The sequence below is a fragment of the Pipra filicauda genome, unplaced genomic scaffold, assembly GCF_003945595.2.
Source record: "Pipra filicauda isolate LSUMZ 115617 unplaced genomic scaffold, ASM394559v2 scaffold48_size3843733_pilon, whole genome shotgun sequence".
NCBI lineage: Eukaryota > Metazoa > Chordata > Aves > Passeriformes > Pipridae > Pipra > Pipra filicauda.
The window spans coordinates 3426326-3445645 of NW_024104631.1; the positions used below are offsets into that span (position 1 = coordinate 3426326).

Below are 19320 nucleotides of genomic sequence, written 5' to 3' on the forward strand. Positions count from 1 at the left end.
CTGACCTGTTAAAGCAATTTCCAGAGAAATCTAGGGATTCTCTTTGCTGGCACTAGTGATGTGCTCTGGAAACTATCACCTTCTCCAATGCATTAGGTAGTCAGTTGTTGAAATGGAAGGAAAACCAAAGGAAAATAGTTAAACTGAGCCTGTAATTTTTTTTTTACATTTAAATAAATATAGGTTTTTCTCATTACCAGCAAAGAAAGCACTTTTATTAGCATGGCTCAGAAGTGAATTTTCTAATTTTTACAATTAAAATGCAGCAGCTGGTATCTATAGTGCTACTAGGTAGAAGTATTTGTTCAAAATACAGAACACAAGACAAAAGTGCAAACAGACACACTTTATTTTAAATTCTTATTACACTGTATTTATAAAATGTTTGGAATGGAAAGCAGGTTTATATGCAAGAGCAAATGGATAATTTTATTAGAAGATGTAGACCCTGGTAAAACTGCTTAATTACTTAATATAGATTGTCACCTTGCACTTACAATAGTCTCTTGTACCCCAGAGGACTTATATGGGAGGCTTCAACATTGCAAAGTTTCTAATGTGGTCACATAAGCTGTATAAAATGAGAGTGTGCCCAGGCCTGACATGAAAGCCCCAAAAAGTCTGATTTTCCTGGATCCAAGGGTACTCCCTGAGTATACGAAGTGTTATGAATTTTTGCTTTGTTCCACACACTTTAGTAAAATAACAGCCTGCAGTTCTCCCCCCTCCAAGACTTGCTTATTTTTAACAGCTGGTCACAGGTTTTGCAGGAGGCAACGTGGGCAATGTGTGGCAACAAGGGAGCTTTTGACTGAGACCACCAAATGCCATGGCCATACATGGTACAATAACCCCCCAATGTTTAAAGAGCAAGAGGTTCCTTTTGACTTCTTTAGAAATTCAGTTAGCTCACCCGTGCTGTTAGTACAGGATATGCTCTTACACACTGTGCCCAGTGGAGAGTAGTTGCACCTTTGTCTTGTGGGAAAAAGATCCCAAAAAGTATTTTAGGGAAGATGAGAAATGAACACCCACCCCCACCCCTGGTGCCCTAGTACAATGGGGTACATGGCTTAGTATGGAGCAGTACTCTGAATGGAAAACTACTGGAAATGACAGATTAAGAGCAGCTTCTGGGCAAGAAGGTCCTCAAGGGAGGAGCGATGCCTTAGGAGGCCCCACTGCACCTCACAGAGGAATATGCCATGAGAAAGGCAGGAAGCAGATCCAGCTTCTGGAATTTCTGACTCTCAGGATACATCTTTATTCCTTTTCCAGTTGAGCTATGTATTTCTGGGGTTACTCTTGTAACAGGACTTCACTTTGAAGTAGCCATGATTCCTAGGAACTTTCAGGCACTTTTTAATCTAAACTCATCTCCAGATTTTTAGTCTAAACTCACCCCCAGCTCCAGTGCAGGATATTTGTTAGGGTTGTGGGACTGGCAGGAGAAGACTCTCGGGCCCCTCCTCCACTCCTCTCTTCTTCACCTCACTTACCAATCTGAACTGCTCTGGGGTGATGAACACCCCCAATACACGCTCATGAGGGGAAATGGGTTTACAGGGTGGGTTCAGGAGAGGAAAAAAGACAGAAAAGGGTGAAGAAGGGAGAACACATCATACACAAGAGTGTATGTATCACATATACACCAGGAAATGCAAGTTTGGTGTGATGAATTCTGAGCAGGGATTTTCACCAAGCAAAGAAGAGGAACAGCATATCAACAGCACATGGGGTGGGATGAGGGTATGGAATACAGAAGTGAGTATGTGTGGGTGGCTGCACACATGAAAGAGTAGGAGAAAAAGCATAGGGAAGCTCCAAGAGGAAACAAGAGGCTGAGAATATTCTGGAGATAACACATCCTGAGATACTTCCAGCAAAGCCAGCTCCCTATGAACCTGAACATTATTACATTGTAAGATAAAGCAGACCCTTTAGCTAGAAATACCTGTTTCTATTGCAGTCTGAATGATCTACCATAATGTCGTGTAATTCAGTCTAAGCATTTATAATACTGGGTTCTTTTTGTTTTATTCCCTTTTCAGTGAAATATCAGGCCTTAATTAAAACCTGAATGGAGCTGAATGGAGCTTTTCAAATTCTCTTGAAGCTGTAATGCAAAAGACCATAAATACAGGTGAACTATAGGAATAATATGACCTAGAATTGCCTTTAATTACATTTTAAATCATTCACTATCCAGGTGCTTTTTCATGCTCTCCCCAGCCTTGCCAATTAGTTTTCTATATCAATTTTTTTTCAATGCAAGGATGACCAAAATAACACTAAGCAAATTTACACCTCTTCCTCTGCCATGCCCTTACCATGATATTTTGAAATACAGCTAAATGGGAGAAGAAGGCAGCACCTTGGTTCATGGTTTCTGAATCTGGACATTCAGCTCACCATACACATGCCTCAAAGCATCACAATTCAGGCTTGCAATCAGCTTTCGCAACCCTGGTCGCATTGGGATGCATTTTACTTCCCAGGTCAATGTAGAATTCATTGGGATACTCCTGCAGAAAAAAAGAAAAGTTACAATATTGTGATCAGTTGGCTAGTGCTCTCAACATGCCACACAACAGAGAAGCTGAAGGTGGATAGTATAACACGTCCCAAATTTTTTTATGTTTCACTCAGTCTCATAAATGTCCAGTAAATTACTCCCTCTGTCTTCTATTCCTCTCATAACTGACTCTGTCAAAGCCTTTTCTAGCCTTTCCTCCAGGCTAATTTTAAATTTCCAAAATTAATCCATTTTCTTCTGCCTCCTGTCACTTCTGTCTCTTCATCATCTTCAGAATGAACTTCTTTATATCTAACATATATTTTTCTACTTTATAATTCCATTTTTTCTGTTTTTTATAGCCTATAACCTGTTGGTGATTCCTTAAATGGTTAAACAAATTCTTTTTATGAAGTGTTCAGGGCATTCCCATGCAAGCCTAATGCAGCACTGATGAGATGTTGAACCCCTCTGCCAGCTCCTGCTCTGAACCACCCTGTGCCAGTTGTAATATCAACAGATCTCCTCACTGGCCACTTCAGATGACTCCTTCAAGTCCTTACAAGTAAGTAAAAGTGTTCTTGGGACTCCTGCTGTTAACAGTTACTCTTGCATTTTACATTTTACGTTATGTACGACTCTTGATAACTCATAATATAAAGCAACTGTATTCTGCACTGCTTTTGATTTTCTATTTTTTGCTATGATTAAGAGGCATGGAGAGCCTCAAGTATTGGGGTTTTGTGTGTTCTCAGTGCCTTTACTAAGTTCTCTGCAAGGATTTTGAAGGCTGATATTGATTGATTGATTGTGTTTGGAAGGTGTCAGGATACAACTGCTCCAAAGGAACCAGTGCAGAAGGTAGTGTTGTGGGGAGCTCTTTATTAAAATGAATGTTCTTTTCCTCATCATTAAATAAGAGGATTATAAATTTAGGCAGTGTTCTCATCTCATACAACTATAGTATTGTGCAAACAACTGAACAAAGTGAGAGCAAAGTAAGCCTATACTTCAGTCACTGTTTAAAATTCTCATCTGATAGGATTTGGTTCTCAGGTTCCATATCCTGTGCCAGGGTCAGGACAGAAATGACTCCCAGTCTTAGCACAAGCTGCCACAAGACAAGAAACCTTAATTAGCTCTAAATGAGCTAGGCTGGAATCCTCCCACCTGAATATTTGTCTCAGTGAAGTCTGCCCCTGGTAAAACGAGAGGTATTCTAGCTCCTTGGAGGTTAGCTTAGCATGGCACTGCACTGCATTTTACATATATGCTCATAGGTACCTTGGGGCATGTACCCAGTTTTAGGAAAAAAAAGTAAAGGAAGATCATATTTTTGGTAAGAGCATGTGCAGACTGCTTCCAGAAGGTGTTTATCCTCTCTTTATCTTTGTTATTAATGAGAGGTATTCTGTTCCCCTTGGCTGGCCTGCCTGCATCCACCAGATGCCCAGTAAAATGGTAGCATGAAAATGCAGTGACTTCAATTGCTGCAGAAGGTTAAATATATTTTAAGAGGTAGATTTTATGGGAATTATCTGCAAGGGATTATCTGTATGGAAAGTGAAGAAGATATTACGCAAGTCTGCTGTGCAGACTACACTTCTTGAGCAGTTGCGGGGGGCCAGATTCTCTAGGGATGAAGGTTTTTGGGCTGCATCTTTACAGTGCTTCAGTGAGAGAGGGTGGCACTTCTATCCTTATTTTATAGTGCTATCCTCTCTGTGTATATATATACTTATATATATATGTGTGTGTGTGTATGTGTGCGGGAAGACAACAGCTGTGCTGGGAAACCAAACCCACCTTTTCCTGTCTCTCTACTGTCCTATTTCTAAAAAAACTTGCTTCTCTCTACAAATGCTAATACTAGCTGAGCTTTGATGTGTAGAAACACTCAACATGACTTACCTGCTACTGTGAAAGCATGCTTGGCTATAATCCTTTTAACACTATCCATCATGGCCTGGTTAGTTCTCATTTGTCATGCAAAGACTATGCCCCGTGTAGGGATTGCTGCTGCCAAAGGCTTTTTCATGTCATGCTCCTCATTTGTCTGAGGCTAATAGCTAAATATTAATATCTATATCTATACATAGATTTTATGAATGGTCAAAATTGAAGCCCCCAGGCTACTACATTCCCAGAATAATGTGGTATCTGCTGGATCACATGCGACATGTTTTGTGGAGTCACACAAGTGATACAGAAAAGCTACCTTAAAAATACAGAGGTCAAAAACCTTATCCCCACAAAGAACTGGAATAAGCTACATTCCATATATGACAGTCCCTGATAAACAGGGAAGTGATGGAAGCATGGGAAAAGCCTGGAATGTGTTTAATTCTCCTTGCAAATGGAGTAAAGCCACCCTGATCTGATTTTTCCTGGGAGAGAACTCAGTGATGAATGGTTCTGCATAATATGCTGAGCCATCACCACACCAGAACCATTTATCACTTTGAATGCATGGAGACAAATGTGATTATTATTTAAATAAACTACAACTGCCCCCTGCTCTGTCCTCTGTGTGTATCACCTGCATCCGACATTCATCTGAGAGAAGTTAAATCTTAAAATGACTAAGTTGATCCATTTCCATTTTAAATGATGCCAAGGGCATTACTGAAAAGAGGAAAACATGGTGACAAATGAAAATGACGTCTGTTCCATGAGTCATTTTTCTTCCTAACTCCTGTGCCTTTGATGCCCCTGACAATTTTTGCATCCTTGAAGATGAGAGCAGCCCACATCAGGTTTTGGATTGAGAAGGGTGCAGAACAACAGGGGGGGTGGGAATGGCTGGGCAGCAGTGAAGGCTATTGCTTCAACTTGTGTAACTCCTGTGGACCATGCTGAGTCATGTTCAGCAGTGCCTGTGACATACCATGTGCACAAAGCAAGCACAGTATGATGCCCTTTCACAGTCATTTTTCTATCAGTTCCACTCTGGAGACTGGTTTTGATCTTTTTATTCCTGTCCCATGTGCAGTCAGGCCCAGACCTCCCCTACCAGCTGCAGAGGATGCTGACAATTTATGCAGCTCCTGAACACAGGCAATTTTTCAAACTCATTTTGCACACACCTGGGGACCATCAGCTCAGGTAATGACAGATAACACTGCTTTGGCTGCCCAAGACTAAGCAACGGCCGCAAAATTTTCCAAGGATCTCCATTATATACCCTGGAACTGGCTAATGCTAAGTTTTTAACACTCAACTCAAATGGAGAGAGGATTTAGAAAACAACTTGCTTAGTATACAGGTACCATGATGTCAGCTTGTGGTGTGACTGAGAAAAATGAATGTGGTTTTCCTTTTCCTCAGGCCTGGGAGCACCCTGTGCTGGGAGTGCTCCTCTGTGCCAGGGCAGCCCTGTGCAGTGGTGCTACTGGGGGGGAGCTGTGTGCTCACATACACACCACATTTTGCATCCAGCGCACATTTTGTGTCTTGACATAAGCTTGAAAAGATCATCTGAGGTACCTGAACATCTTGTATAATCATGATTAACATGAGCAGAGAAAAGCCCTTTTTGAAAAGCAGCACAGGACTTGATTTGCACATACTGAGCGAGTGGCAGTAAACACTTCATGTGTAGGATAGTGGCTGTGATAGCGGCTTGTAGGTGCTATTGTCAAGTGCTAAAAATAATGTAATACAGTGAAAAAGTAAACTTCAGCTGCACTAGCAACTACCCACAATCACTACCTTTCCTCCAACCCTGGTACTGAACAGAAGAAATGCTGTTTTTCTGGACAACCTGACCTCTTTCAACTAGTGAGGCCTATAGCTCCCCTGTGCATTGAATTTTAAAGTACAGAGAGAGTGTTTGAATTAAATAACTCAGCACAGTATTAGTTAGATGTCTCGTGAACTTCCTCCCGTGAGTAAGCAGGGGATGAATTCCCAGCTAGTTGTGCTTTCTTCCCTACCTGAACTCCTTTTTTATCGTTCTCAGAACACCAGGTCCCTCGAGGCGGAGTGTGACGTTCTCCAAGGTTTGTTTCAGAGGATTGGTGAATTCCACAATCACGGACATTTCTTTACCAGCTACCAGCTCACCTTTGGTCTGCAAGACAAGGAAATGACAATTCTCCACAAACTGATAGTAACAAAATGTCCCATACTGAAATCTGCAGGGTTAAATGCGCAGTACTTGTAAGGCAGAAGAGGAAGGGCAATGGAGCACCCAGCAAAACAGCATGAGGCAAAAAAGACTAGTCAGAAGAAAACTGTTGCATGAGCTCATAGGTACCATTGCACATTTTTCTACCCACTGCAATTTTCCCTAAGCTACATGGCAGTCAGGAGGCAGGCCCTCATTTCCATAGAAAACCAGAAGTCTACATGTTGACAGTTCTGGAGCTGAGGTCCAACAGAGGGTGAGTCCAGCTAAGGGGGCCTCTCTCCCAGACTCTGCCCCACTCCTCAGACTCCCCACTGAAATGAAGAGACCTGAAGCACTGAAGGTCATGGTCTGCTCAGGCTCCCCACCAGCACTGAAGAACATGATCTGCTCAGGACATAAGCTCCAGAAAAGAAGGGCAGGTCTTACTATCCTAAATTAGAAACACCAGGCTACATTGCCTGCACCTCTCAAAAGTGTTGTGCCCATCTTTCCCTTGCTTTGTAACCTCTTCTCATGCTCTGAAGGGTTTCTAACCCTGCATGTGTTCTCTACAGAGACACGAGGGCCAGTTTTACTCCAAACGTCTATGGAAGCAAAAAAGCAACACATTTTGCACTGGAAAATATTAAACTGTGAGACTAATGAACAGTGATCACATTGACTTCCTTGTGTATTACAGTACATAGCTGAAGGGATCTGTCTGTCCCTTTGGATCAGTGCCGGTAGTACAGCTGTCTGGAAAACATCTCCAAATGAATGTGGTTTTAAACAAAGGCTCCATGTGTAGGGATTTGGGTTTTTTTCCCCATGGAAATACAGCACTTCTCACAGAATATGTGTGCTTGTTTTGCTCAGGCATGGGTTTTCAGCTGGTGGCTGGCAGATCTGTCAGCCCAGTTCATGGTCCATGAACTGATTTGAAGGACCTTGAGAAAGGCAACTAAGAAGAACAAGTATCTTGTCAATAAAGTTAAATTGCTCTTTTATAGGAGTATGACAATTGCAAAAAGCTGCAAAGACTCTGGTCTAAGGGATCGCTGTGCACCAAATACTAATACATTGACTGGAGTAAAGGAGGGGATACAGCTAAGCTCTCAGCAGCATTTGGGCACCTGAATTTGCAAATGACATCGTTGGCATCAGTCCTAGTCTGATTAGAGATCTTACATCCTCCTTGTTTCAACTGACCATTTAAGAGCACTGTTACTTGGAGGGGATTCAAAATCATCTTGAAGTCCCACACATGCAACTGAGACCATGGTATCTATTTGCTGAGTTGATTTTTGTAATCTGCTCTCAAGCTATATTAGAATGTGGTGTAATTTCTTCAGCTGTTAAGTCTGACAATCTCCTTAGACCAACAGAGAAAGCTCAAAGGTGTATTCAAAGATGTGAGGGGAAACACGTTTTTTCATTCTTCTCTCTCACTCTCACATTAAGAAATCTAGTCTGTCAGTCACATTCAATGAAGAAATCTGACAAGAAAACTTGGGAGATAAACTTTCTCAGATTTCTTTAAAAAGCAATAAACCTAAGTTTCCTCTATCAATACACAGATATATACACATGCACACACACAATTAAAAAAATTCAGCTATTAAAATTCCAGCATATTTTCACACATCACAAAGAAAGAGTGAAGAGACAAACTCGCTTTTACTAGAAAACATGGTTCTTGGACAACAGCCTATCCTATATACTAAACATCCTTCCTTCATATCAGCAGGGAGGATAAACTATTTGGAAGCTGAAATTTGAAATGCTGTATAAGATGTTCTGTTTAAGTATTGAATTGAATATTTAAATTTAAAATATGGCTATTGAAGATAGTTATTTGAAGTAGCGTTTGTCTGTCTTGTTTACCTCCTCTCTAGAATGCTCAGTAGACCAAAAATATTTTGTTTTCAAATAAAATTATCTGATCAGAACACTGTGACATTTCTGAAGACCACGAAATGGAATGGATTTTTTTGCAAACTTCACTGTAATTTTGATCTACATTTTTAAAAGCCTTTTTCTGCAGGAAGCTGCAGTTCCTACATACATTATTACAGGGAAACCTGAACATTGGTTCAAATAAATATGTAGAGGGGAAAAGGTACATAAACTTAGATTTCTTACAAGGTCACTCATTCATGCTTCCTGAATAGGTATTTTAATTTCTTTTTAGTATTTGAAAAAAGCAGATCCAGTTTCCAACACTCAAAGCAGATGAAGGCTTGGTGCTTTTGAAAACAAGACAATTTGTTTGCATGCTCAGTTATACATTGAGAAGTCTAAGTCTCAACCCTGTCTTTGCTGTGCAACATAGGCTCCTTGTCCTATCACAATCATTGCACTTCTACATTTTCATAGGTACCATGTAGAAATGCTTCAGCTTTCAGGGAACACCACTGACATTCACAGAGCAGCAGCAAAGCACTGAAATCCAAAAAGCATTGTCCCTAATCAATGCTGCCCATCCAAGTTTGGAGAAACTTTCCACAATACCAGCAGAAGCTCTCCAAGCAAAATCACTTTAACTGCAGCATTCTCCATTCTTCAGCAAGAGGCCTTTGTTCTATGTGCTTTAAATATAATAGACTTTTGAAGTAGTTAAAGACTTGAGTGACTTGAGTGAGTTCTCTCTCAGAGATTCTCCAGCTTTTTCAGATCTTTTCCCCTCCTTCCTCCACTGAGATCATTTCAGCTCTTTACTGCCAGTGCTGCTGTCAGCTTCCGTCTTCAATGTAGGGATACTCAATACAATATATAACATACCTATAAACCCTCATATACTCCAGGCAGACGCTGTTTTATAAGGTCCACGTTAGATTGACAGCCTAATGTGCACACACACACACATACACTCCCCCATCCCAGAAGTCAATGTGACAGCCTTGTAGAGAATAGCCTGTGTGCAACATGGTGGTCATTCACTTCCACCACAACCTTGAGCTACCTTGATCCGCAGGGTGGGAATTTCCAGGATGGTCGCCTTCTGCATGGCCAGAATCTTCCCCGTTTCATTGATCCGTGCAGTCACAAAGAAATGAAAGGAGGCTTGCTCCAGCAGATCACTCATGTACTCACTGGATTTGATCACAACATCGAAAGAGCTAGCTGAGGGGAGAAACAGGAAAGAAAAAAGACATCTGAAGCAGTCTAATCACTAATTGCTCCTCCCCATCATGGCCAGTGCTAGTTATGTAAATGCCTTGGAAAAAAGGTTTATACAGGGTTTATACACAGCCTCTGCCCAGTACCCTCAGCATGGGCTCAGGTCACTGTTGAAAGTTTCTAGGCACTACTACAAAATAAGTGAGAAGGAAGACTGGCAATACATATCTACTGGGCATAAAGGTCCAAAACAGCTTTTAAATGTAACTCCTGTAAATGTTTGCTTTTTCACTTCATTCCTGTGCTTCTTTTGCCTCTATTCCTGGAACAGGGATGCCACCAGAGCAGCAACTGGGGGTTGTGAGCCCATGCAGGCTAGATGAGAGACCACTTGCTCTCTAGGGCATCTCTGCATATCTGCCTTTGTTCTACACTGGACTTGTCTGCAAAATTTAGCAAGAAGATCTTCCTGTCACTAGCATGCCCTCCAGAGAGCTTTCACGTGCTCCCTGACAAAAATTATTGGAAGGAACAAGTCCCCATAGGCTAGACAGTTGATATGCAGGGAATCATTAATTTTAACTATATTGAACTGCAATTCCCAGGCCAACAATGGTGTGAGAATGTGATGCAGAGAGGCAGATCTGCTAACAAAGTGACCAGGCAGAATATATAGACGTGAAGCTCTTGTCTCTATAAACATTCATTATAACCCTAGTAAATACATTGAGATCTCCCATCTGTTACCGACGATGATTACTGTTGTCTGTTATTTGTATTGTATTTGTGACATACACTGTAAACACTGAGATAATTGAACTCAGTTGGGTAAATGACATTCACCCCTTTTTACTCTTTTGATCTGCTCACATCAAAACCAGTTCCTTGATTTGGTTTCAAAGCTATTCCCTTGATGACCACCTGACCTGGATTTACTAGGCCAGCCTTAAATTTCCTTGATGTGCTCCTGCTCCCTCCCTCTCACTCTGTATCTTGTGTAAAAGAATTTCCCATAATGCCCTTAACCGTAAATTATAAATCAGGCAAGGTATTTCTCTTCTGAGAAGTAAATAAGTAAACAAATTAGTTACAATCTAAGAGAGATTTACTTTACAGTGGAAGAAAAGACAACCTTTTCTGTTTAAATTTAATCACAACAGGAAAAAAAAGAAGAGACTTCCATTTCCTTAGCACTGGTTGTGCTGGTAAGTTGCCAGTACCACTTACTGCACCTGGGAAACCCAAGGAAAACACAACATTGAGCCTTACAGCCTTTCAAAAAAAACAAAGAAAACTAAATATAACTGAGTAGATGCGAGAGCACCTTTGAAGGCACTGGAAGGTTTAAGCTATTCAAATCCTCAAAGAGATTTTCAACCCACACGATTCTTTTAATCATTATTCTGAAAATCATTTATTCGTTTCCTGTTTGAAAACTTATTTCCTTCATACTTTCAGCAGCATGTGCTGGAAGAATGCCTTTGACACATCTTTATTGTATTGTAATGTTTTTGTTACATATATATATATCTGTATATATAAAGCATATATATATATACGCACACGCTTCTTGCCATGAACAAAGCCTACAAATCCTGATTGAGTGCCTCAGAAGGTATTCTCCCATTACACCCCTGACAGAATGTTCTCATACACTTGGAAATAACCATGCTGCCTCCCTTCACACTGCCCATCTGGTCAGACATTATTCCTGATTGCACACGTACTCCTTTCTGAGGCAAAGGAGAAAGAATTCATGCTTGAGTTTCATGTATCACCTTTAGAGATGGTGTAATTTGTGAGGGGTTTTTGTCCTGTTGCAGGACAAAGTGCCCCACAAGTCAATGACTGTAGCTCAGGTATAAGCTAATTTCCACCTTGAAAGGTGGGAATACCTTAAAAAATGTCTCATTGGCCAGAAGCAGTGATGGGGACATGCTCTTGGTACATATGCATAAAAATCCATGTTCTGTTCTCTCAGGTGCCTCTTTCCAGTCTGCGTTCACTCGCCATCATTCAATTCAGAAGCTTTTTACAAACCATTTACTTAACTTAGAAAAAATGAATTATGGGGCTAAGTGAATGCTTAAACATCTATTCATTTAATTTCTTGCAAAGAGGAGATAGGTGAGCCTCAAAGCACTGCAGAAGCTGTATTTTAGATAATAATACGTTACACAGACTTTTGATGCAAGAGCAGACATAAATAAGTCCTGGAACTAAGCACAAATCACAGCCAGAAAGCGTAGTAGATATTTGCACCTCTCCTACAAGATGACTGAATTTTTCCTCATCAAAGAAGTGGCACAGCATTTAGCCAAGACCATTGAAAATTATTTTTTTTACTGTACCTGGCCAAGTCTCCCAAAGTTTTGAAGTATTTCAGATCAAATATTTAGTAACTGATGTAAGCTACTATAAACCACTATAAACCACTGTGTTTTGATAGGCTGTGTCGGAACAACCCAGTGATCATTTCCAGAACCCCTGCAAATGACCCATGGAGTTAAGAAGAACCAGTGAGCAGCTGTCAGGGTTTTGTTACAGACCGGAGGTAGATGTTTTATTAACCTTCACCTGTAGATCCCTATAAAGTGGACTTCTACTTTATGGAGATTAATTGGCTCCAAATAAAACATGCAGTTTTAGATGATGCTCAAAGTGAGGAAGAAAGAGGATATTTTTTTCATGGCATGACAGGAGCTGTGGTCCCATGGAGGCTTCTCACTGAGACAAAACTCCAAGGAAAACTGAGGAAAGAGGGCTCACAGTGTCCCTTGGGCTGGGATGAGGTCGACAAGACAGATGAGAAAGGTCAGAGGTCAGCTAGGGTTGCTGTGATCCAGCAGCAGACCCAAATCAGGAGGCCCATCCTTTGGGCTCCCAAAGTCCCGCCATCCCTGCTGTGCTCAGAAAGATTGCTTTTGCCCAGTAGCAGTGTCAAGAAGGAAAAATCATTGCTCCTGACAGTCTCAGCAGCAAACTCAAGTGGAAGATCCTCTGACTTAGCCTCATAAGAGGACATTTTCATCACTTCTGCTGATCTGAAGGCACTGACCAAGGACACAAACCTGTCAGGAGAACAAGTGATTGGCAGTCACTTGTTGCTAGAGAAAGCAAGGATCTACCGCCAGCCTGCTTGATAGGACTTCAGAGTACAGCATGTCCCTCAATCCTTGCTGTTTTCTGACTGGAGCTGTGACAGCTGAGAGGAAATAGGTTAGTTATGTGCAAATTAAAAAAGGAGAACATCCCGCTCCCCTACTTTGAGGAGTGCAAAATACTGCTTTCAGCTTCCTGAGCCAGCCTGCCAGGAACCACTCTTCTGATGAGAAGGGGGAGGCAGGCTGTCCCTACTGCAGTTCAGAGGGCACTAGGAAAAGTAAATGCTGTCTCTGTAAAGATAACTCACCTCTGGTGTTCTTCCTCCCTAGCTGACAGATGTCCCTCCTCTATAATGACACATTTTAGTTACATATAAACTTTACAGATCACTGTAAATACAAAATCCTGAACCACCCAGTTCTCCAAAGCCAGATATCCACTTGAATCTACTCAGAGCTTGTCAGCTTCTACCAGGTAAGATGAAGTATTCACTTTTTTGTCTCTGTATATGATACCCCGTAGAACCAGACCTTCTCCTTCTCCTGCTAAGATGCTGTTAGGAGAATAAAGGTATGAAAAACAACAACTTGCAGCTTAATATCTGTGCTCCTTTGCTTTCTTTTGTACTAAATAAGAAAAATAAACAATTCCCAGACATGAGGCTTGGTGTAAGAGAGCAGGGAGCAACAACCTGAAGAAAACAGCCTCAGCTCTAAATGACCACGACATATGGGCCAGAGCTAGGAGTAGAACCTTCTGATACCAAATACAATATCCTCCCTCTAGCTACTAGAATTGCCTCTACCATGGGTAAAAGCATTGGTGACAGTTAATAAGACAGAAAAAAAGCTAGCAGTTTTGAAAACTACGCAAGGCTTACATGAAGAGGGTTCCAGTTTTGCACTGAAAGAGTGCTTCTTGAATTCACTTTTTGGGACTCCTGTATAAAACACTATGTTGCCTGAAAGGTAGGTAGTAGCAGTGTAGGAGTTGCGACTTCTGTTCCTGAAAGTTATAGTGACTTTAAAGTCATTGCCAAGGACTGCCTTTTGCACTTGGAAGTCCATGTCAATATCTGTTTGTGGCTGATACGTGGTATCTCGGGTAGTTTGCTTTTTAACTCCATACATCACAGCAGTCTCAAGAGCCAGTCTCTCCTCATCTGAGCCTAGAAATAAATGAAAATCAGATTTAGAAAAGAAACAGGAATACTGCATTATCCCACCTACTGTTCAGAAGGGTGCATTTTCCATAGATTGTAGTAGCTGAAATGACTGAATGAGGACAGCGAACCTTCCCGGGGTAATGTTATTATTAAGAGAACTTCACAGCTTCCAAGTGAGTTGGTATTTAAGCCATGTCGGACAAATCGGTGTAGCTGAATTCCTATCAATATGGCCACATTGATTTACTCTTTGCAAACATCTGGCCTGAGTAAGAAGTGTCTAAACAGCTGTACAGAAAAGAAAACCTTGAATTGTTTTGAATGCTTTGAGTTGCTCCATGACAACAGCTTACTCAGTACAAAGCATTTCTGAGTGGCAAAGTTTGTGCTCTCTTTGTGCCTTGTGATCAAGGTGTCCACGGTGTTTCTGGGATGGACTTACAAATAAAGAGTTCCAGAGGGCACTTTCGCACCTTCTCATGAAGATCCCTTGGTGCCAGACATTTGCAAATCCATCATGCAAGATCTGACCAAGGTACATGTACGCTGGTATGGTCCCACCCCATTTCAGGTTACCTTCTCGGAACTTGTACTCCTCAGTAATCTCCACCATTCCATCACCTCCAACTTCCTTGGTCACAATCAACTGCCCAATATGGGTTGTGTCAATTTTTTCTATCACTTGGGTTCCGTTTTTCTCCATTCTTGAGAAAATAATGTCACTATTCACCTATGAAATTAAATGAAAAAAGATTGAGATACATGGAAGTTGAGAGAGGTACAGAAGTTAGCCTATCTCACCTCAAAACAATGTCACGTTGACTTGACGGTCCATTGGTTACCCACATTGAAGTTTCATGTTTAAAGTAGTCCTATGCTAAGATGCATTTTACTATCCACAGCTTCAGAAGAACAGAGAGTGTAAACTTGAGTAGGCTAGAGAGATATAAATTTGGGGAACGTGATTACACATTTCTTGTACCAAGAAGCTTTAGAAATAAAGAGGGGAACGCTTAATAGACAAAATAACTTTATTCTTTTCTGTCCTAAGCTATACACAATTCAATTAGAGAGAAACATGTCCTGCAGCTGCTGTAATTCTAGGTACACCACCTCTGGTGATGCAAGAGGTTAAAACTCCAGACCAGGCTCTCTAGCTCCTTACTGAGATATTACCCTCTCAGATCTGTGAGTCAAATCACCTGTGTGAACTCTCCATTACCCATGGCAGCCAAAAGGAATGTGGTGGACAAAGATGAGCAGCTAGAGCTAGTAACCATTTGCCAGCATAGCTGAACCTTGGAAGGAAAAATGACCATAGCCTGAAGTTCCAATTGTGTCAGAGTAGCTTTTTTTTGCTTATTACATTGGTAAGCAGAGATCAGAGAAATCTCTGTCATTCATTAGAGCCATATCACACCTACTGGCCTGCATGTCAAAATATAATGATGAGATTGTTCTGTCATATGAAGCATAAGTGAAGTAACTTCTCAATCCATAAATGGTGGTGGAGCCCTATCTTCTGTCTCACTTCGGTCTCACTGATATCATTCATTGCAATAAAAATTTTCATGTATATACCTCAGCATAGACAAAAGGAGCATCAAATTGGAAGCAAACATGACCATGTTTAATGGCTTGAACTGAGGCTGGACCACACCTGTACATACCTATGGGGAGAAAAGAGATAATATCAGAGACTAAATTAATTAAAACCACGTCAAAATGCTATATTTTCTCAAAGAAAAGGAATTCTTGGGGTTTGGTTTACTCTTTTAATAGTTTACAGGAACTCTGAGCAAGAAACAAGAAGCTTAATTTCTGTTACCAGCCCTCTAGACAGCACAGACTCAAGTGTGGAACGACCTGATGGTTCAGTACCTTTAATGGCACCATAAAGTTCACTGTAAGTCCCAAGTGTTTGAAACACACTTATAGCTGATTTCGGTTAAAGAAGATACTTTTGGGAGGACTCAATTACACCACAGGTTGAGAAAGATCTCACTGCAAATTTGCGAAGCATGTATTTTAAGGACTGGAAAATTAAGGATTGGGAAGAAATAGCAGTGGCTTTTCACTTTTTCTCTCCTGACTACTGTCTGCTCAGGAAGTTTAGCTAGGGCTGCATAAAATGAAGGAGAACTAATTTGATCAGAACCTTGTATAGATGCTCTAAAATTTTTGAAGCCATCTTTGGCAACAGGATAATGTCTCTTCTGTACCAAGCGGGACCTTTGTCATGCAGGATTTTATGCCAGTGCGTCATGATCAGTGTTATAGTAAGGATAGATTTCTTTTAGAGCTCAAAACATATCAGGATAAGGCTCTGAGCACAGGTGACTGTGGTTAATCTGGTTCAAGATGTTGTCACTGGCCATATGATGCCACTGGCTCAGCTATCATCAGCTCACTGTTTGCCACAAAGAACCCAAACATTAGAAAGTGAGCTAAGGAGGACTTCAAGCAATATTACCATCACTGGTTTCTTGAGGTGTCCCGTCAACAACCTGCCATCCTCCAAAACCAACAGGAAGGTCAGGTCTGGTCATCCAAGCTTCATTCCAGCAATGATAATTCCTTAGACAAGAGATGGGACCAAAATATTAAATTATTGAAAAGAAGCATACAGACCAAACAAACCTGTGTATTTATGCCCTGCCATTTTTTCAATAACTAAGTTTGCCAATTCAAGGACAAAATAGTTGACTCTTGTAAGAGAACAGGTTTTTAGATCTAAAAGATTGATACCTATTGGTAAAAATCTGAAATTCACAATCCTTCATTGTAGTTTCTTCACTGCAAGTTGAAGAAGCTTTTTTACATCTTCTAAAGTGTTCTGAATGTGAATGTCTCAGAAAATATGCCAGTGTTTGGAGACTGTTGGGGTAGATGTAGAGCTACACAAACCAGAATCCCTTTCCAGCCAGACACCTCCACTTCAATCTACCTGCAAACTTCGAATCTTCAAGCCAATGAAGCACAGTCTGCTTTATAATTATTAAGACTGAAGCTTGGGCATCTCTTACTCCATGACATGCAGTGTGCAGTTTTCACAGCTCAAAAAAACCATGCTTAGCTTTTCTATGTTGGCTGAGAAAATGACCATGCATAGCCTTTCTAAGACTATTCTCACTGTGTGTTCCTTATAAGGTTTTCCCAGTGTGTCTTGCCAATGAGGGCATTGTCCTGAAACACACAGTTTTTCATAAAACCCACCTAGAACCACTGTGGGCCAAGTCTTGCCTTTAGGGCCCAGGACAGTACGCTGAGAGGTGAAATTCTGAAAGTGGTTCATCTAGGTGCTCAGGCTTGAAATGCTCTCACCTGGCTGGGTGCTCAGGAAAAGAAAAAAGCACCACAGCACCATCACAGTCTACCCAGGATGTTTCAAAGACGAGCAGAAAAGAAAGACAGATCTTGTAACTTTCTGCAATGATACTGGCACTCAAGGGAGAACACAAGCAAGAAGATCTAGGAAAAGGGTCTTGTAGTAAAGCCAGCAAAGGGTTTGAATTTTACTTCTGCAAAAAAATAAAAGAAGGAAGGAATAGAGAAAGGCACATTTTTGCTTGCAAATTATATATATCCTACAGCAGTTATGAATAAAATTACATCTGTATAGCTGCTGATATAGCCCCTAGTACACGCAATGATATTAGCAACCAAAATGTGGATTGTTAAACTCTGACCATGTCATTAATAATACGTGAAAACCAGCCATGGAGTCAGAAGGATCTGAGGCTTGTCTAACAAGGCATTTCAAAGTGGAAATGAAAGCTTGGATCAGGGTAAAACTTGTCAGTTAGGAGAGTTAATGAAGCAGCACTACAGAAAAAGGAATTATTCAAGGAAAATGACACACACACAGAGAATTTTTGATGCTGCTGAGAGCAGGTAGTGCTGAATCATGCTCACAGAGCTTTGCTGAGGGCTACCAGAGGATGGGATGGCACTTCATGGTAGGTGAGTATTTGAATACTGCTATGCCAACATGTGAGAAAGCCAATCCCTGCCGCGAAGCCTTTACTGGTTCACTTTGAATCAGTCAGATGTGTCTTTGGCTTTGTGTTCTGCAAAAGAAGAACCTGAAGAGCAGAAGGGAAGGATGATAAAAGCAAGGGGTTGGGTTTAACAGCATGGAAAATGGCAGATCTACTTCAATTCTGTAATTAGGCAATGCAGCTTTTTCTATATTTTTTTTTCTATATTCATCTTAGGGACAGGACCTTTCTTTCTGGTTTCTGTTGGTGTAGTGCTGGACATAATAGAATGGCAATTTCTTTAGGTCTGCTGCCATGCAAATAACAAATAAACTTTAGGATATCAAATGTGAATGGACAGAAAGACATTGCTTGTAAAACAGTCAACATTAAGAAGAGTAGGGATGAGGGGAACATTTGCTTCTCCAAAACGTAGCAGAAACTTCTTTAGTAGAAGTGAGCAACCATAATTTGTTAAACTGATCCTGTAATTCTTGTATTCTACAGCAAGCCTGAGACATTAAAGAAAGCAAGAATGGCAATACAGATCAATGTAGTGACCATTAAATATTTACAGAGATAATTACAAATAGACTAAACAAAGCAATGGGGAAATTAATAAAAGATGACCAGGTGGGTTTTATGCCTGGAAGACAGTTCAAGAAGGGCAGTTTGTACTGTTTATGGGACAGGCACATTCTGGAAAAAGCTGCTGTCCTTTTACTAGCTAACAGGTTCAGGCATTGAGGTCGAGAGGGGCACTGATAACATTGTTGAGAAATTAGAGCAAAGGTATCTGGAAGTGAATAGGAAAGCAGAGGTCTCAGAAAGGCTTTCTGCACAGGTGTGGGCATAGGTGGGGTGACATCAAGCAAGTTTCTGTTGAGGTACTGATGTCGATCTTCTTGGACCTCACAGTAGGAGTGAGTCTTGATTCCCATCCAAAAGAAATATTCTATAAGTGTCTTTATATCATCATTAAGAAAGACAAGGAGAACAAAGTATGGGGACAGAGACAGTACTGATGGGCCCAAATCCGGCCAGCTTTATAAAAATAACTTTTTGCAAAGTCTGTGTAATTTTGTATATGCGTTTTGTTGTTGGTGGTGTTGTTTCCTATCCTGAGGGAGAAAATTATTTTTAATAAAAATAAATAAATGTCAAATAACATTCAGAGGGAGCCCCACACTGAGATTGATTGGACTAAAAATTCTGGCTCCAAATATCCCTGAAGTCTGAGAGTATTTAAAACCTGAAGATAGATCAGCTTCAGCAGTACAAGGCTGGAGTATAAGTACAATAGAAATGATATATTAATAGAGAA

At 40.8% G+C, this 19320-nt stretch overlaps 1 protein-coding gene across 1 annotated transcript in view; it reads right to left on the reverse strand.

Moving 5' to 3' along the window:
• Positions 1–345: 345 nt before the first annotated feature.
• Positions 346–19320, reverse strand: part of F13A1 (coagulation factor XIII A chain) — a 120982-nt gene continuing 102007 nt past the window's right edge. The window contains exons 13-19 of the mRNA XM_039386561.1: positions 16490–16593; positions 15598–15686; positions 14593–14746; positions 13732–14019; positions 9589–9749; positions 6451–6587; positions 346–2525 (exon numbers count right to left, since the gene is read on the reverse strand). Coding sequence (XP_039242495.1) covers positions 2381–2525; positions 6451–6587; positions 9589–9749; positions 13732–14019; positions 14593–14746; positions 15598–15686; positions 16490–16593 — 1078 coding nt within the window. The 3' untranslated portion in view covers positions 346–2380. The remainder of the gene's footprint in view (positions 2526–6450; positions 6588–9588; positions 9750–13731; positions 14020–14592; positions 14747–15597; positions 15687–16489; positions 16594–19320) is intronic.